Source organism: Arvicanthis niloticus, chromosome 16 (assembly GCF_011762505.2).
Source record: "Arvicanthis niloticus isolate mArvNil1 chromosome 16, mArvNil1.pat.X, whole genome shotgun sequence".
Taxonomy (NCBI): domain Eukaryota; kingdom Metazoa; phylum Chordata; class Mammalia; order Rodentia; family Muridae; genus Arvicanthis; species Arvicanthis niloticus.
Window position 1 is genome coordinate 51,540,861 of NC_047673.1, and position 18,786 is coordinate 51,559,646.

At 40.3% G+C, this 18,786-nt stretch overlaps 1 protein-coding gene across 4 annotated transcripts in view; it reads right to left on the reverse strand.

Annotated features, from left to right (window-relative positions):
- The window catches only part of Palld (palladin, cytoskeletal associated protein), a 386,960-nt gene that overhangs the window by 177,513 nt on the left and 190,661 nt on the right, over positions 1-18,786 (reverse strand). For all 4 annotated transcript variants that reach the window (XM_076914188.1, XM_076914187.1, XM_076914189.1 and 1 more), the window contains 3 exons: positions 16,957-17,098; positions 16,034-16,057; positions 1,099-1,218 (listed from right to left, as the gene is read on the reverse strand). In XM_076914188.1, coding sequence (XP_076770303.1) covers positions 1,099-1,218; positions 16,034-16,057; positions 16,957-17,098 — 286 coding nt within the window. The remainder of the gene's footprint in view (positions 1-1,098; positions 1,219-16,033; positions 16,058-16,956; positions 17,099-18,786) is intronic.

Below are 18,786 nucleotides of genomic sequence, written 5' to 3' on the forward strand. Positions count from 1 at the left end.
TGTCCTTATTGTTTGGGGACCACTGTGATCATTTGATGGGATACTTTTCCAGCCAACTGAAAATTAAAAAGCTGGGATACCTCCTGGTATGTAACTCCAGCGACTGCACTGTAGCCAGTGCTTACAGCGACCATGATCATTGATGTCCACCATTTCCCAGCAAGGTGAACCCTTCCCTACTTATCTTAATGAACAGAACTTAAGAAACCCTAAGCTTGTTTTAGTTGTGCCTCTGCTGCCACCTAGCCCCCAAGCTCTTGCTGTTCTAGAAATCAAGGCAATGGAAGAGCCGCCCACTCCCTGATACCTACTGTGTGTTTTACTATGTGCTAGGCTTGGTCAAAGGGCTCAGTTTAAAAATCTTTATAAGAAGCACTTGAAAGATGAGGCAGCTACTGCTAGCTGCAGAGCAGAAAACTGCCACTGAAAAACACAAATAAAAGCACAGATCTATTTTTTTTCTTCTTCTTGTCTTCCCTGGTGAATTTGTTTTTGAGTCTGGATGTCCCTGTGTTTTTGAACACTGAATTAAGTTCTGTTCTTTTATCTCTCACATCAGAGTTGTTCATCACTCACATTAATATAATACTGTGATGAAATTTGCTTTCTAAGATCGTCACCATTTCTCTACAGTTCACTTGCTTGCATTCCTCTCTCAGAAGTTAAAATCCTGGTGTACATAGTGACACATTCAGACAGGTTTCTGCAGGTCCTCTGCACTTCTGGGGACCATGACTACACCTCTGACTTAGAGGTGGCATTCCGAGGTGAGGGATCCTAGCTTAGCATAATTATGCATTCCATTGTTTCTGAGACCATGATTCCATGATTTTCTTTAAATTGGCCCCATGAGTACTAGTTACTGTGTTTGTCACCTCCGCCTCCAGTGCTCTCTGCCTCCCCCAAAGCCTTTCGTTTACAGATGAGACACCGGATTGTTAGGATACCTCTTGAAGTGCTCATGAACATTCCTGAGGGTTGGGCCCTGTTCCTGGGACAGTTGATGCTTGTCTTGGGGGAACTACTCAAATAAACAAACAAACAAATAAACAAACACAACTGGGGAGAAGGACCCAGGTGCTTTTGATTCCCACATACCAGAGGTTATAAGAAGCTGTGCAGTGCTGGTCACTGATCCATAGTCATTTGTGGCTGAGCAGGTAAAGATGCCTGCATCTTCAGGGAAACTCTCAGCAATGACAAGGGTGCAGATCTCCTCTGGAAGCAAAGAGACCAAGACAATCTGTCAGTGAAAAACTGAGAAGTCATGTGCCCGGCAGCCCAGCCTCCTCCGGCTCCTCTCTAAGAGCAACTCTCAGGCTTGTATGATAAGGCTTCTTCTTTCAATTTACCCATCAGGACTGAGGAAGAGTAAGTTTGCCTCCAAACACATTATATCTTTCAAACGGAGGGAAAAGTCTTAACGATGGTCAAATGTTACCTCACAAGAATTGTTTTGGCTTACTAAAAGAATCACTTTTTTACATATAAAAATAAAAGCAGTAAGTACAAAGTTGAAGCATAAGATGAAAAGTGACATCTTGTATAATCTAATTCTCTCTATATCCAAGACCCCTTAATATATCTCCAGAAGCAAACACAAAGAATTTATTTTTATTTAACTCTACAAGAATTTATTTTATTTAACTCTACAATATAATTACAGCTTTAAAAGATGCATATAAATAGTATCAAAGTGTGTAGTTTAGGGTACCATTATTTTTATCATAATATTCAATTAGATGTTTGTCTTAGTTAGGGTTTCTATTGCTGCAATGAAACACCATAACCAAAAAGCAAGTTGGGGAGGAAAGGGTTTATTCAGCTTACATTTTCACATTGCTGTTCATAATGGAAGGAAGTCAGGACAGGAACTCAACAGGGCAGGATCCTGGAAGCAGGAGCTGATGCAGAGGCCATGGAAGGGTGCTGCTCACTAGGCTGTTTCTCCTGGCTTGTTCAGCCTGCTTTCTTATAAAACCCAGGACCACCAGCCAAAGGGTTGGGCCCTTCTCCATTGATCACTAATTGAGAAAATGCCTTACAGCTGGATCTCATGGAGATATTTCCTCAACTGAGGCTCCTTCCTCTTTGATGATTCTAGCCTGGGTCAAGTTGACACAAAACCAGCCAGTACAATGTCAAAATGGAGTGTGCCAAACAAGACTCATTGTATACCACAAACTGAATCAATGACAGAGCTTAATTAAGACAAACCACAGGGTCTGGAGAGATGGCTGAGTGGTTAAGAGCACTGGATGTTCTTATAGGGGTTCTGAGTTCAATTCCCAGTACCCACATAGCAGTTCCCAGTATAATGGGATCCAGTGCCCTCTTCTGTTGTGCAGATGAGCATTCAGTCAAAGCGCACGCACACACACACACACACACACACACACACACATTAAATCTTTTAAAAAAGACAAAGCACAGAATTGATATTATTTGTTTAAATGTTAAGAAATATGATGGGACAAATGTCACAAGTTTCTACTTATAAGGTCTCTTAACCACACCAAACTCTTTCTACAGAAGACAAGAAGCGGTGGCCAGGGCAGGATGAAGGAAGTGTATGCTTAGAGTAGATGCAACTGCAAACATGCCAGTGAGAAAGTTCTAGAAGGATTTGCTGTGAAGTGGTGAACGAGAACAGCACACTGTGTCCCTAAAACTTAAGAAAGCATATTTTCTGTCATTTTCCAAGAAGATTAAACAGAGTAATGGATGTCTCTTATGTATCTATTGAAATGCCAAGTTCAGCAAAGATTTGAGACATTCCCAAAATATAAAGAAATTCATGTCACAAGATGTTGCTTGGGTAGTGTCCATCTTTGTTGAGCTATATAGTTCCAGCAAGAAGGAAGAAGATAGATTAAAAGCTTCATCAGCCTGAGTAATGAGAGGTTCTAAGATACCAAGAAAGACTTCTGAGAGAAAGCCTGCAACCTCATCCCACGAACAGAGCCTAGACATTCTGAATCCACCCATCTATTTGCTGAGTGTGTTAAGGAGTGTACTGCTTAATATTCTATAGCTGCAGGTGTGAGATAATGATCCAGGGTTTCTAGCCACAGGTTACCTGTTATTTTAAGGGAATGGGGCATGTCAGCATGGAAACAAGAACTCAAATTAGAAATTTTCCAGATGGATCTCAAATCCAAAGTTTACAGGCCTGATATCCACTTGCCACAAGGGTGTGTCCCCATGCCAGGAGGGTGTGTCCCCATGCCAGGAGGGTGTGCTTAGCCTTCCATCTCTAGTGCCTTCAAAGTCAGTGCAGGATGTGGGTAGATTTATGAGAAAATTCCAGTTTGCTAAATGCAAATATCTTTTTAAATATAAGGTGGAACTAGGAAAGAATTAAAATTTGGGGGGTAATTTAAAAAAAATAGAACAAAGAAGGAAATATATTCTGATGTTTATATTTATTTCATACTTTTCGAGGAATCAAAATGCAGATTGACTATGTAATATCTTTTCAGTCTGATCAGATATTAGATAGTCTATAATTATTCTATAACCATAAAGGCAAGATATTTTTTGTCCGCACTCATTTTGTTCTTAGTAGCCTTATAATTCTTCCAACTCAGTATATAAAGTCAACACTAAATGAGGTTTTCTGAATTATCTTCCTGTTTCCCTTTTAAAGAATTCTCTGTATATTTAAAAATTGTGAATTTATACTTTGGGCATACCAGAGGTCTCAGTGCTTGGGAGCTGAGGGCAGAAAGAGCAGGAGTTCGAAGCTAGCCCTGAGCTTTGCAACATTAACGTGGGTTAAATGAGACCTGGTCTCAAAACCAAAATCAATCAGTCAAACAAAGAAGCCTCCCCAGATCATCCCCCACCACTTCAGGAAAAGAAAAATATGTTTTGAAGAGATAATTAAGTGTACATGATAAAAATTTATACAAATGCACAGTATAAAACTTAAAAGGTACAAATGGGTGTTTAACTTTCTACGTCTTAAATAACTATTTTAAAACTTTCACGAGGTTTTACCTTAAATTTAAGACAGAGCCTTAAACGTACACAGTTTATATCTGTACGTTTTTACTCATGACAGAGATATATAGAAATATATAGTAAAGGGATAATTAGTTTGATTCACACAGTTTTTTTTTTCACTGTGTGGGAAAATTACAGTAGCCTCACAAGAACTCAATGATAGTTATTTCAATCAGAAGATAGTCTGAGTTCTTCAGGACATAATGGAAATGATGGCCTCATGGGAATTGCCTGAGCTACAAACAGTGAAAAATACACGCTATTGAAAATCATAAACTGAGCTTTTGAATTTTTTTCCCAATGACATAAAAACGTGTTTTGGGACAATCTAGCATGATCACACAGAATTGTTGCAGCAAGCAGGCTTGAGGGTGGCAACGCTGACTCTCATCTTGCTCCTGAGGCTGGCAAGCATCCTTGAGAAGTCCTGCAAGGTCTCATCAGTGAGTCACGGGAGTTATGTTTTTTGTTTTATGTTTTATGATCAAAATAGTCCTTTAAAAGACACACTTGGAACACCCAGTGTGAATGTGGGTGTAAACAGATAGCATGCTGCAGAGCTCTCTCTAGTTCTTTATGTTTAGCTAAGAGGCTAGCGAAGCCCGCTGAGTTAAATTCTAGCAGGATTTTTGCTTCTGCTTGCAGTAGCACTAACAACAGCAAAAGGCCAAAGGTGCTCAAAAATTAAACTTGGGCTGCACACTAATTCCACAACACATTTCAACAATGTGTGTCACTAATATCACCTTGCACAAGCAGGCAGCTGGGCAGGAATAGGCAGATGTAAACCCAGGCAGACTCACCTTCCTGTCCCTGCAATAGGAAACGTCCCCTATCTCAAGATGTTCCGTGGGACCTGGGACAGCACCCTGAATGAGGAGCGCCAAGCTATCACTGTGATTTACATTTAAGCAACTTTTTCATTTTAAAATCGGCTATTCCACTTCTGGAGGAGAAGAAAAATCTAGAGGCTAGGAAAATGAATTCAGCTCTCTCGATAGATGCCCAGGACCCTTCCTCATTATTTAAATTGTGTAAGTATAAAGCTGCAATGCCTGATAAGACTCATGAGTTTCTGTTGTCCAGGGATTTTATTCACGAGATCAGCTGCAGAGGATCCTCTGCTTTGGAATTTTGAATCCTGTCTGGTGGCATTTCCCAGACTGTCTGGTGAAAGGATTCACCTGCAGTGATTGTTACGTTTGTTGATTTCTCTGTTTTCTTTGCTTACCCAGAGTCTGACGAAGCAGGTCTGGGATAAAGCCAAGAATTTTTTTTTTTTTTTAAAATATGCTTTCCAGATGATTCTTGTCTTTAGGAAAGTTCTAAAAGGTGAATTTCAAAACACTTATTAGAAGGAATAGGAGATACAGTTTATGTCCAACCTGCACATGTATATATATTCTACAGACATAACATATATAAATACACACACACACACACACACACACACACATATATATGCTCATGTACAGATATGTATAAGCAAGAGTACACATAGTGGCAACAAATGTCCCAGGAAACTCGAAACTTAGCCATTCTACCACTTTTTATTCATCTACTTTTTGTGTTAATTTTTTTTTTTTTTTTTTTGGTTTTTCGAGACAGGGTTTCTCTGTGTAGTCCTGGCTGTCCTGGAACTCACTCTGTAGACCAGGCTGGCCTTGAACTCAGAAATCCACCTGCCTCTGCCTCCCAAGTGCTGGGATTAAAGGTGTGTGCCACCACCGCCCGGCTGTGTTAAAATTTTGATTATTGGACTAGAGAGATGGCTCAGCTGTTAAGAGCACTGACTGCTCTTCCAGAGGTCCTGAGTTCAATTCCCAGGAACCACATGGTAGCTCACAACCATCTATAACGGGATCTGATGTCCTCTTCTGGTGCACCCAAAGACAGCAACAGTGCACTCTCATACATAAATAAATAAATAAATAAATAAATAAATAAATCTTATAAAAAATTGTTAGTTTCAGAGGAAGGTTGGGGAATGTAACTCCATGGTAGACCACTTGCCCAGCACGAACAAGTGCCTGGCTTTGATCCCCGATATGGAAAAATAAAAAATGGTCACCACCCACTTTGATGACTCATTTTCAACCACCATTGGAACAGCAGTCAAAAAGCTATGCCTCTTGAGGCTGGCAAGACAGCTCAGAGGGTAAAGGGGCCCGGTGCAAGCCCGATGGTATGTGTTCAATCCCCATAACCCAACTGGAGGGAAGAGACAACCAACTCTTCACGTGTTCTCTAAAGGCCACAGGTGTGGCCTCAGTGCCCAAAATAAATATGAAATGTGAAAACAGTAAATCAGTTCTGTTCCACAGCCCCGAGCCTGGCTCCCAGATTACTTCATATCCATCAATCCTGAATGTCTGAGAATATTTAGGAAAGGGTTTGAAATGTGGGTTTCAAAGACACTGACACACTTACTTGATCACGAATGTTCACTGAATAGAAGGAAAACAACAGAAGGACAGCCAGCCAGCCAGTGAAGTCACCTTGGATGTTTTGACAACATAGCACAATCTTGGCTTTCCAGTTGAAGAAGGTAGTAGGGTGGTAGCTTACAAGCTGGAGCCTCCATATCTGCATGATTAGTCAGTGTGTATGTGAGAGACAACTGGAATGGTACAAGACACTTGGAGGTTGGTTTCTTTCTTTTTTTTTTTTTTTAAGTTGAATACATGTGGTTATGGATGAGTTAAGTGTGGATTTAAGCAGAGGAGGGTAAATAAAACCTAGAATATTTGCCCTCTAAAAGGTGTTAGACAGACAGGTCCAAAGCTCTCATTCCTTCAGGCTCAAGACTATGGCTCATTAGTCTTGCCGTCCAACTTCTCCAGGTAGGCTCCTGGGCTGGCACCGTGCGCGCTGCTCTCTGCTGGAGCACAAAGCCTCCACAGTTGCCCTGTTGTTTTTCCACATTAACCACATAGGGAGCGTGGTGCAAAGGGAGGTACTGAAAGATTTAAGTCTGGAAACAAGAGTTTCTAGATGCTTAAAAGTCTAATTAGCGTTCCCAATAGCCTAAGAAACAACGGTTCTCAACTGCACAAGGAGAGAGCTAAATGTTCCCCCTAATAAGATGTCACATGCATTGGATCAATTATGCTGGCGTTATAAGGGAGGGACAGTAGTTTTTTGTTTTTCTTTTCTTTCTTTCTTTTTTTTTTTTTTTTGAAGTTCTGGAAAACATCCTCAGGCAGTGGCTGCCTCTGAGTTATGTCTCTCAATATGCCTTCAGCAGCATTGAGAGAGGCAGTGTGTGTGTATGTGTGTGTGTGTGTGTGTGTGTGTGTGTGTGTGTGTGAGAGAGAGAGAGAGAGAGAGAGAGAGAGAGAGAGAGAGAGAGAGAGAGAGAGAAGGACATCCAGTATCCAGCTCTGTCTCCACCCTCTGCCTTGTTCCCTTGAGCCAGAGTTTCTTGGAGCTAACCTGGCAGATAGTTGCCTGAAACACGGCCTCTGTCTCTGCCCACCATGTCCAGCTGTTTATGTGGGTCCTTCAAATTCAAACTCATGGCCTCGTGTTTGTCCAGCGAGCGCTCTCACCCCCCAGAGCCATCTCCCAGCATCCTGACAACTATACTTCTTCTTTCTCATCCCTTCTAAGATTCTGGGCTTTTCTGAGTTGTATCTTCTTAAGAAAATATGAGGGTCCGTATACAGTTGTCTTTTCTCTGGTGAATAGCTAAGGAAGAAGAAAGCCGTTTGGGTTCCTGGTCCTTGAGTGATTTGAATATGATGGCAAGAGCTGGGATGCAGCAGACAAAGTCCTGCTTCTGTCAGGGTGGTCCTGGGCTTTTGAGCTCTTGTCTTTGAACACTCAACTCCTGTCCTTATGTAGCAATTTCTGAGGCTGCCTTCCTTTTATCTATAAGATCTAACCTAACATCTACTTCCCTCCTTCTTAAAAAAAATTAGACTTGGTCTGAGCTTCCCCTAACTGTGATTTGAGGGTAGCAAGTTTCCATTGGAGACCCACTATCAACGAAAATGAAGTAGCTTACTGAGTAATCAGTTTATTAGTAACTTTGGTTTTGTTCATGGGTCATGTTCCCAGTACTTAATACATTGCAGCCTGGTCAAAACTGTTTTGTGTTTTCTTTTTTAAATAAATGCATAAGTAAGTTTAGAAGGCAGAAAGAGTATTTGCTTCACAAAACAAAACAAAAAGATTGATTTCCCTATGAGTTTCCTTTATAATTCTAATCCAATCAAACAAGACTTATTTTATATGAATTTTCAGTAATATTGTGTAAAAAAGAGGTATGCATATGGTTGTGATTGAGTAAATATCTGGAAAAGATATGACATAGAGAACAAAAATAACCAAAGAGCACTGAGATGTTACTTTGTGACGTGGCAGTAATTGTAATGTTAACTCCAACTACCCAAGGTCGCTTTCTTTGCTTCTCTTAAAAAATGTCCCCCACTCGGACAACAGGTTCATGTTGGGAGAATTGAAAGTCACATCATGGCTTGCAAGGTTTGGACATCATTAAATATAAAGCAAGCCACAAGGAAATGAGGTGTGCCAGGTTGTAATGTGGAATTTCCATCTGATTGCAACTTACTTGAACAAAGGCCCCTATGACATCTGTAAAAGAAATTCTGGTAAGAACTGAATTCAGAAAATGTCCGGATGTGTGTGTGTCAAATAAAGGCAGTTAGAGGCTTGCTGGTCTGTACCAAAGAACTGTCTCCTATACAAATGGAAAAGTCTAAGGTTATTAATAACGTTAATTGTGATTCATTTTTAACCCGACTTCTCTAAATTTGATTTCCTAGGGTTCTAATTTGAGGGCATCTAATAAATTACTAAGCCAGAAATTATTTTAATTGGTAATAAATCTTTGTCAAAGTTAACCTAAAAATTACTCAATTGCAGCAGAATCTCACTCAAGTTCCTGGATGTATTTAACACTGGTGAGATACAGACAGAAAAACCAATTTTACAGAAACCCATACAATGAAGCAGTGGCAAAGGCGAGATCAGTTGGTCCCCAAGGTTCTCAGGACATCGCTTCATACATTTCTCCCTCTGCAGCCTTTTTTGTGTTCCTCTGAAGTCACTAACAGCCTTCACTTTTCAAGCCATGTGGTTTGGCAAACACAACTATTAAAAAATAAAAGACTCTGGCTAAACTCAATGGAGAGGAGCTCCAGTGTGCTTAAATGGAGCACAAGCATCAGTATATTCTAAGGAGCATTACAGACAGTCAGTTCTACTCACATAGAGAGAAGTACACTTAAAATGTGCAGGGTAAGGACTGCTAATGAAATGAACCCCTGCACACTTATGAACTAGAAGAAATAAGGCAATATTAGCGTGTTAGAAATGGCTTGCATGTCCTCTTCAATTTAATCCTCCTTCCCTTGAGATAATGGCTCCATTGATGGTCTATGTACATACATATCCTTTAAAAGCTAGGTATTAAGCATGTGTATATCTATATACATGTTATTTAAAGAATTGTGCAGTGAGTTCAATGTTGTCACTTCTTTTAAAAGCCCCTGGACATGCAACAGTTATTGACAGAGTCAGCATCAGGAAATTTCATGTTCCTAAATTCAACATGGCCAAATCTCAGGTCTCAGGACTATGCCGACATGAACCGTGTCCTTGGGGTCAACGTGAGTGTCTTCTGAGATCATGTGTCCGTCCATGGACGAGAATTCAGGACAAGGAAACAGGAAAAACTGGCATTGTCATATAGTCATTCTGTCATCAGGACAAAAGACAGAAAGGAGCTGGGAGTGAAGCCCAGATGCAGACAGCCTTAGTGGGTTTGTCTCCTGACTCACACCCTGCAGTCTGGTGAGTGTGTGCGTGCTCGGGGTGCTGCCCTCCTCCCTGGTGCACAGCTGGCATACTCTCCTAGGTTCCCTTTGATCCCTGCTTCCTGTTCTCCACATCTGCATGTTGCTCTTTCTGGTTCACCTCTCTGGTTGTGGTAGAGAACACCCTCCTCTGGAGATTGTGGCAGAACACTTCTGAGGCCTTGTAAGTCTGGAAATATTTTTTTTTACTAGATCTTCTCACAGACCTGGAGATCTGGGTAGAATTCCAACTTTGAGGTAATTTTGCATTTGAAGCTTTTACTTCATGGTCTCTTTGCATCTAATGTGGCTATTGAGAAGGCCTGAGGCTTGCTGAGTTCCCTTGGGAACAGGTTTGTTCAGTGGTCCCCTTTATCAGGAATATTCTGAACTCCACAAGGATGTGCACAGCTCTGAAATCATTCTACATAATGTACAATTTGCCTGGATTTTCAATCTAGACGTAAATAGCTTTAAACTTGGTGAATCTGTTTCTATACACATGTATTGGGTGTGTGTGTGTGTGTGTGTGTGTGTGTGTGTGTTTGTGTTCTTGCTTGTGTCAGTGCATGTTGAAGTGAGAGATGTTTTGTTAGAATATCTTCCTCAGTTGCTCTCTCCTTATTTTTTGAGACAGGGTCTGTCATTGAATCTTCTGATCTCTGATTGGCTGGTTAGCTAATATAGCTAAGAGATTTACCTTGTTCCACTACTAGCTTTGGGGTTATAGACTAGTCCAGCTGTTATGTGGAGGCTGGGAAATCTGAAGTAAAGGGATCAGACTTACACAGAAAGTGCTTTATTGAATGGGCCATCTCTGAAGCAGCAGGAGAAGTTTTTGAATTATTTCTTTGATAATGCCTTCCTCCTCTGTCTTTCCTCCCTCCTCCTGGAATCTCAGTTATACCTTGTGTCTCTTTCCCTGTCTCTGTGTTTTCTACCTTTCTACCCTGTTCTGTTAGACTTCTTTGTGTGTATATTGGGGGAGGGGGTGTCTGTGTGTCCTCTGTAGGCTATTTCTTCAACTTTTGTTTCTGCAACCTTTTTTTTTTTTCTTCTCATTTCAAAACCTATTTTCAAAACAGTAGGTTGAGATACACTGCCTTAAATATATTAGCACTTTTTTAAAAAACAGTCATCTAAGCCAATAGATAAGCCAACTAGTTCCATGAGTTAGGTCATTATTCCCATAGAACTTGAGAACTTACAGAAGAACAGTTTAAATACTGCTAGGAATCACACAGGCATTAAAAGAAAAATTACCCCTTTGTTCTTAAATAACCACAGTCACATTTTAATGGATGCGAGCACTTAGCTAGGGGCTACACAACCCTTTGCAGGCAGACTGGATATTGCAAAGCTCATTTCCAGACAGATTTTCAGGAATTTTGGTTGTTTGCCACACACCAAATTCTCGGTTGTACAAAAACAATGTGTTGTCACATAGAACAAAAAGGACGTTGACCCAATGTTTAAGAATATGAATAATTTTATCTACTTGTTGCATTCTATCTGTCAGGCATTAAGTGTCAAGGTGTTTGTGTCAAAAATGTCAAACCTTTGCCACACCCCTGATGGTATGGAGAGATACCTGGGGTGTCTTGTTATATAGTAAGGGAGGCACAGGTTGCATACAGGCTAGTTTTGTCTTATATAGCTACTATTGTAATCTAAGATATAATCTTAACTGTGTGCAACCGACCGGCTTCACAGTACGCACCTACATAGGCTTCCTTTCACAGCGCAGTCCTTAGGACATTCAATGACTGGACTTTCTCTCATATTCTAAAGTGCACAGTCAATACACAGACAAAGATGTGGGGTTACATTGCTAAGTAGAGAATCATCTCGAAAACAGAGATAACAAGTCTTATTTTATTTTTTTTTCAAGACAGTCTTTCTCTTTTGGAACTCACTCTGTACATCAGGCTGACCTTGCACTCACAGAGATCCACCTGCCTCTGCCTCCTGAGTGCTGTGCTTGACTTGCAGAGGGCTGGGGTTCAGTATCTAACACCAAGGCAGCTCACAACAGCCTGTAACTACATCTCCAGGGGATCTTATGCCCTCTTCTAGACTCATGAGGCATCAACACATGTGCACTCATGTATATACATATATAGACACACATACATGTAAATAAAATTTTTAAAAGAAAGTGGATACACTATATGTAAGTGTGGGTTGTGTGTATGTGTGTGTGTGTGTGTGAGAGAGAGCTACTTTTTTGTGGCTTTCATTTCACATGCCATTAGACCATTAGGCAATGCTATAGAAGCCACTCAAGACAGTCTGTGACTGTTCCCAGACAGCTGAGTAACAGCCCGAGTATTAACATCTATGAATGAGTCTTCATCCTCTTACTCAAAATTAGTCTTTGAAGGATCCAATCAGGGTAAAGCTAAAATGTCACAAAAAAAAAAAAAAAAAAAAAAAAAAAAAAAAAAAAAAAAAAAAAAAAAAAGACAGCCTGGCAGGTAATATGACAAACCAATGTTGGTATTAAGTAAGCTGACTCGCTTTTAATTCACAAACCAGTCAGAAAAGATTTGTGATGAAGCTGATTCCTGTCTAGACGGAGAGGGGAGTGCAAAACACATTAGACAGACACAGCACAGTAGTGACAAGAAAAACCTGTTCCAGTTGCACCAATGCAAGGGGGAAGGAATCAGCCAGTTCCTCCTTTAGCTAAATGTGTAATCCTAATGGACCCATATCTAGATCCTAGGGAATTTTGGCTTTGTTTTTAGAGCCTTAAAGTGTCTTACCCATGAATAATAGAGGCAGCTAAAAGGAAACTGGGAAAGAAGAATGAGGCAGTTGATGGAGAAAGGGAGGGAAGGAAGGGTGTAGGGTGGAGAGAGACAGAGATGAGAGACCAGGAAAGAACAACCGTATCAGAGGAAGGGAAGGGAGAGCAATAAAATCTGTTTAAATATTGTCCTGGATTTCAAAGGCTATTTGTGTTTTAGCATTTGGAAAACATCACGGACTGAGGCCTATAAAATTTATCTCTCGTCTCAGATGTTCTGTAGCCATGTGTATGTTTCTCTTTCTACTTCACAGTGATTAAGATACAGATATCAGAGAAGCCAGCTCCTACATCATTCTCTGAAGATGACTATTCTAGTGGCTCGTTAGCTATAGTATTCAATCAGGCTATTTAAGAGGAGCAAGTCGCTTGAACACACACACACACACACACACACACACACACACACACACTCCCTCTCTTGATATGGAAAGATGCATCTCTGTGTTAGTATAGGTATGCGTACATGTGCACACACCTGTAGAAAATAGAGGTTGGCATTAGGTGTCTTTCCTTGATTTCTCTTCATACTATTTGTCTGCCTATGTATGTATGTATGTATGTATGTATATATGTATGTATGTGTATGTATGTATCATCTATCTATGTATCTATTTATTTACATGTAAAACGAAGGTAAATAAATCTTTAAAAACGTAAGTACACCATTTACACTTTAACGTGTAAGTGTGCCACGCGTGTGGAATGCGGGTGGAGGCCAGAAGAGGGCGCTGTAACTACTGGACCTGAAGTTACAAATGGTTATGAGCCACTGTGTGATGGGTAGGAGCCAAACCAGGGTCTTCTGCAAAAGCAGCAAGTGCTCTTAACCTTTGTTTAAATACAAATATGTTTTAAAATAGACTTCTTTGTTTTGATTTTTTTAGCTTATATTCTGTCCAACTCACATAAGCAGTTACATGACTAGTCACACATGTGTTATTTTTGTTGTTTTTTAAAACGCTATGATCATGGGTTTTATTTAATACTGCATAACAAGTGTAGAATTCCCCAAGCAGAATGTATTAGAGCTCTCTTGGGAAAATGAAAGGAATGCCTCCAGTTGTTGTGGTAAATATGATTGTGGCGAAAGTGCCAGAGGTCAGGAGAAGTTTGTCTTCTCCTTAATAGTTCCCAGCTACATCTTTTTCTTACATTGACAGATTTTCTTGAAATATTTCTCTGCCAAGGTACACTTGCTTTTAGTAGATGCTGTTATTATGGTTGGAATGGGGGATTCTGTTGTCTTAAAAATACTTTCAGATATAATTAAAGGGATGAGAAAAATGAGAAATTCAGCAAATCCATGGTAAGGAAAACCTTGAATGCACTACCAGGGCTTGGAACTGAAGATGAGTACCTTCCACGTCCTCAGCCTTCAGCGACGACATCACGACACCACCATGCTCACCCAAGAGGCATTTAAGCAAAATGCCTCCAGAGGACTGGAACGTTCAGAACAAATTTTATTAACTAACTCACGATCGAACTTTTATATGTTAAAAGCAAAACAAGCTGTAATTGGAATACTAAGACTGCCTATGGGAGGGGTCATGAGGGAATGGAGGCGGCAGTGGGAGCCCATTAGCCTTCCTCATCCAAACTTACTTGTCCACAGAATATCCTGACTGTCTTCTTTTCCTTTTGTGTATGTGTGTGTGTGTGTGTGTGTGTGTGTGTTGGGTATGCATCCATGTGTTTGTTAGTATGGGCATGTGTATGTGTGTGCATGTCTGTAGAAAACAGAAGTTGGCATTGGATATTTTTCCTTGATTGCTCTTATTTATTTATTTATTTATTTATTTATTTATTTATATTTTAAAAGATTTATTTACCTTCATTTTTATATGTACCAGTGTTTGACTTGCACCTAAATGCACTATGTATATAGAATGCCTGCGGAGGCCAGAAGAGGGCGCTGTAACTACTAGAACAGAAGTTTACAAATGGTTATGAGCTGCTCTGTGACTGGTAGGAGCCAAACCAGGGTCTTCTGAAAGAGCATGGAGAGCTCTTAACCATTGAACCCTTCTCTATCCATCTACCTTTTTGTTGTTGTTTTGGAACAGGCTCTCTCACCGAATCTCATGGATTTGGCTGGGCTAGTTGAACAGTGGAGTTCAGGAATCCATCTTTTTCTGCCCTGCCCATCATTGAGTTACAGTCACCATGCCCAGCTTTTACTTTTTATATGCATTCGGGATTACATCTCTCTCACACACCACACACAGATGTCAACTTCTAGTCCTAAATGAAGAGCACTCTGCTTTTAATGACCAGATGTGACAGGCTCAGGGGCCAGAAACAGTGCCATGCCCCGTTATAGCTAACTGAGAAACTTAAAATTCTCAGACAAGGGTCAGGGCCAGGCCTCGGCTCCCAAGGCCCGTTTGGCAGGACCCGCTTGCTGCTGCAACAGAAGCATAAACAGCAGAAACAGGAAAATGACATGTTTTTCTAACCTCTGTGAAGAAATAGTGAGACCGTGTCTTTGCTGATGGGAAAAATACAGAAGAAACCAATCTTGAGGAGGGTGTACTATGAGATACCTGGACACATAGTTTTTTGGTCCATGGGGAGTCATAAATATACAAGAGGTCAAAGGCAGAGGAGAAGTCAGCCCCCAACTCTTGGCTCACAGAGCACTCGGGTGAGGTCAGATGACCTGGTAATGAGAAGAGCTCTCAGGACATGGTGACTTTCTTCAAGGTTGCGGAATAGTAAAAGTTTATGGCTTTAGGTAGTAGCCAGGCTGAAGGCTCACTCTGCCATTCACGCCACTAAAGCCCTTGGGCACATTCTAACCCATAATGTCTCTTTGTAAGAAGTTAATTATTTTTATTTATTTTCATCTCAAATCCTGCCCCTCCTGGTTTCCCCCTCTGGAGTTCTTTTCCCCTCCCCTTCACCTCTGAGAGGCTTTCCCCTCAAGAATCCACCCCGCCTCCCCAGCTCCCCCAATCCTGGAGCATCAGATCTCTAAAGAATTAGGTGCTCCCAGAGACTGAGTCACCAACCAAAGAGCCATGGAGTCTTACAGTGTATTTTGGTCAGCAAAAGCCCAGCCTGCAACAGATTTCCTTTTTTTCCTACTGGAACGTTAGAAAGCCTTTTCTTTTGGATCACGAGTCTGAGCATAAAACACGATATTTGAAAAAGCCGTAGGTCGCCAAGCCCAAGGCTCTTGTCTGAGCAGGATGTTTTACTAATAAAGATGATGAGGGTTGCAGTGCACAGACCCTGTGATAAAGAAGACATTGTTTTCAGGATGGTTTCGTGTTTCTGAGGAACTGCAAATACATCATTTAGTGTGGTGTGCGGCTTTCAAATAGAAACAAAGACTCACTGAAAACCAAAAGATACATTACCCCCAGTAGCAGAAAACTCTTACCGGGTTCAGCTGTCGATCTAGGTTCTGTTAATGTGAGAAAGGAAAAAAAGAGGGGGGATAGAATTAGAACAGGGTCTCAGGGATAATTAACCTACCCCATTGCTTTGGTTAGGCCTTATGTGCAGAAACGGCATGGACCACCTCTGCACAGGACAGAGTTAAGGCAGCAGCTGCTCAGTTTACATTTTCATATATACAAAAACATCATGCACTGGGGAGTGTGACACAATGTAGTTCCAGACAGGCTTGGGCGGACTTAGAATGATTTACTGGACTATGTGAGTATGTGGGAATTTTCATTCTAATGAAAAGGCCTATAGATCTTATCCACTTCAAAGGGGCTCCTGTGGTTTGTTTGTTGTTTGTTTATTTTATTCTTCCATAAAAATGAGGTAGACCAATTCTCTTGTGTATTTTACAAAGTAGCATTTTGGAAGAGGTTGTGGGGCAAATTCCAGCGTCAAGCACCAACCCTATGAATACCTTGAACAAAAAAAGAACATCTACCCTAGCCCTTTTAATGCAGGGAGTATCCTACCATTTAACAAACAATGACAGGAGATGTTTGAAGGCATTACTGAAAGAAATAGATATTTTACGCTAGGCATTTCAGCTGAACAAGGTGACCAACACTATGTAACCAAAAGCCTGTATAGAAGGAGATGACACATTGGTGTTTGATCTGTAGCTGAGCAACCACAGAAGTTCTTTTGATCCCACTTTTACAAGGTGTTGTGAGGAAGGGGAGGGGGGCGGCAGGGAGGTGTTGAGTTACATTAGTTTAACTCCCTGCACATGCATTATGGACTATCTAATCTCATTTCACTTTGAAAACACAAAACAGCCCATGCAAGTCCTTTTTAGTTCTCTTGGAACCAGAGAAAATCCAACTGAAACTCGGGACAGCGGACACCTCTCCTTACTTTTCTGGAGAATTCTGAAGTCTGGAGAGTCCTGGATCTCAGTCCCCTGCCGGAACCACCGGACCTGCAGCGGGGGCGCTCCTCTCACTCTGCATTCCAGTACTACCACCTGGCCCTCAGAGGCTGCCGTGTTCTGGAGTTCCTGAAATTCAAGAAGCAAGTGACCCTCTCAGACTTCACGCCCCCTTGAACAACCTCACAATAGGGTAGAAAAATGCCAGACCTTAGACAAAACCCCGGAGGAACAAAACATCCACAATGGGGTTCAGAAAATAATCGCAGCAGTCCCAGGCAAGGGTGAATTCCTTTAAGCCCATTGGTCACCAGCTTCTCACAGATCTCTGGGTCATGAGATTAGACGAGGTTACCATAAGGCTTGTGGTCCTTCCGGGGCTGTTTACAGATTTGTACTGACCCTTCTTATTTGTGGAATTTGATGGTAACAGCTGCCGCTTTCTTTCCTTTATCTACATTTAGTGGCAAGCTGGTGGGATGCGAGGCTTCCAAAACAATTATATTCCAAATGACTGCAGATCCTTAGGGAAGCCAGATGAGAAGAAAGACTCAGTTTGTTTTGGCAGGCCCCCACCCTTTCACGTGCTCCCGCCACCTCTGCTTCACCAGCTTCCTACATCAGGTTTATGAAGCTAAGAGGTTTGGCATTTGGCATTTTTTTTTTTTCAGTTCAAAATTCTGAGTCAAATAATACAACCCGCTGCACGGCTGCATGGCTTCCTTATTGACCTTCGTTTCTGCCTCTCTTGTAACTGACTTGTTGTCCTGACCCTACTCCAACTGCAGGCTAATAAATTTTTATGATGCAAAAGATAAATTAATTTAGCTTTATGGATGCAAAGAGGTGAAGTTTTTGTACTTGTTATTAAATGCCAGAATGCTAACAATTTCCTTACTTATGTCCTCTCCCTACTTCCCCCCCCCTCCGTCGAGATTAACTAGTGATAGGAACTATCCCCTCATTCAGACTCTTTGATAATTTTACTAGACTTAGATTTTTCTAGATTGACATACCTTATAAGGTGTGTTGGTCTTTTGAAATAATTAAGTCATGATTTAAAAAAAAAAAACAAACCCATACCTATAAACAAGCTAACGGACAGAATTCATCAGGAAATGTGTGGACTTTGGGAAGGTTTGTTTTCTGTGTGTTTTAATGGTCTGTGGGGAGCACAGCTAGTCATAAATCTTACAGCAAATGGAAAGAGGATAACGTGCTTCAGCAAATGTTTTGTAGGATATATGTTAAAGCACTGTGCATATTTTAAAAGCCCACAGTATTTGCCAGTGAATTATTAAAGTATAAGAATAATGTCTGGTTTTGGGACGTTAAGAATAATACTATATATATGTATATATATATATATACATATATATAGTATTATTATATATATTTCAATATATACCATATATATTGTATTATTATATATATTTCAATATATACCATATATATTTCAATATATACCATATATATGGTATATATTGAAATATATATAATAATACAATATATATGGTATATATATACATGTTTAATAATAAAATATATATATTATATATATATTTCAATATATATGGTATATATATTGAAATATATATATGGTTTAATAATAAAATATATATTATATATATTTCAATATATACCATATATATTGAAATATATAATATATATATATTATTATTAAACATATATATATATAAACATATATATAAACATATATATATATATATATATATGTTTAAGGCTTATCAACTACTGGGGTTGAAGTTGGAGATGAGATGATAGAGAGCTTACTTACTATGTTTGAAATTTCATTT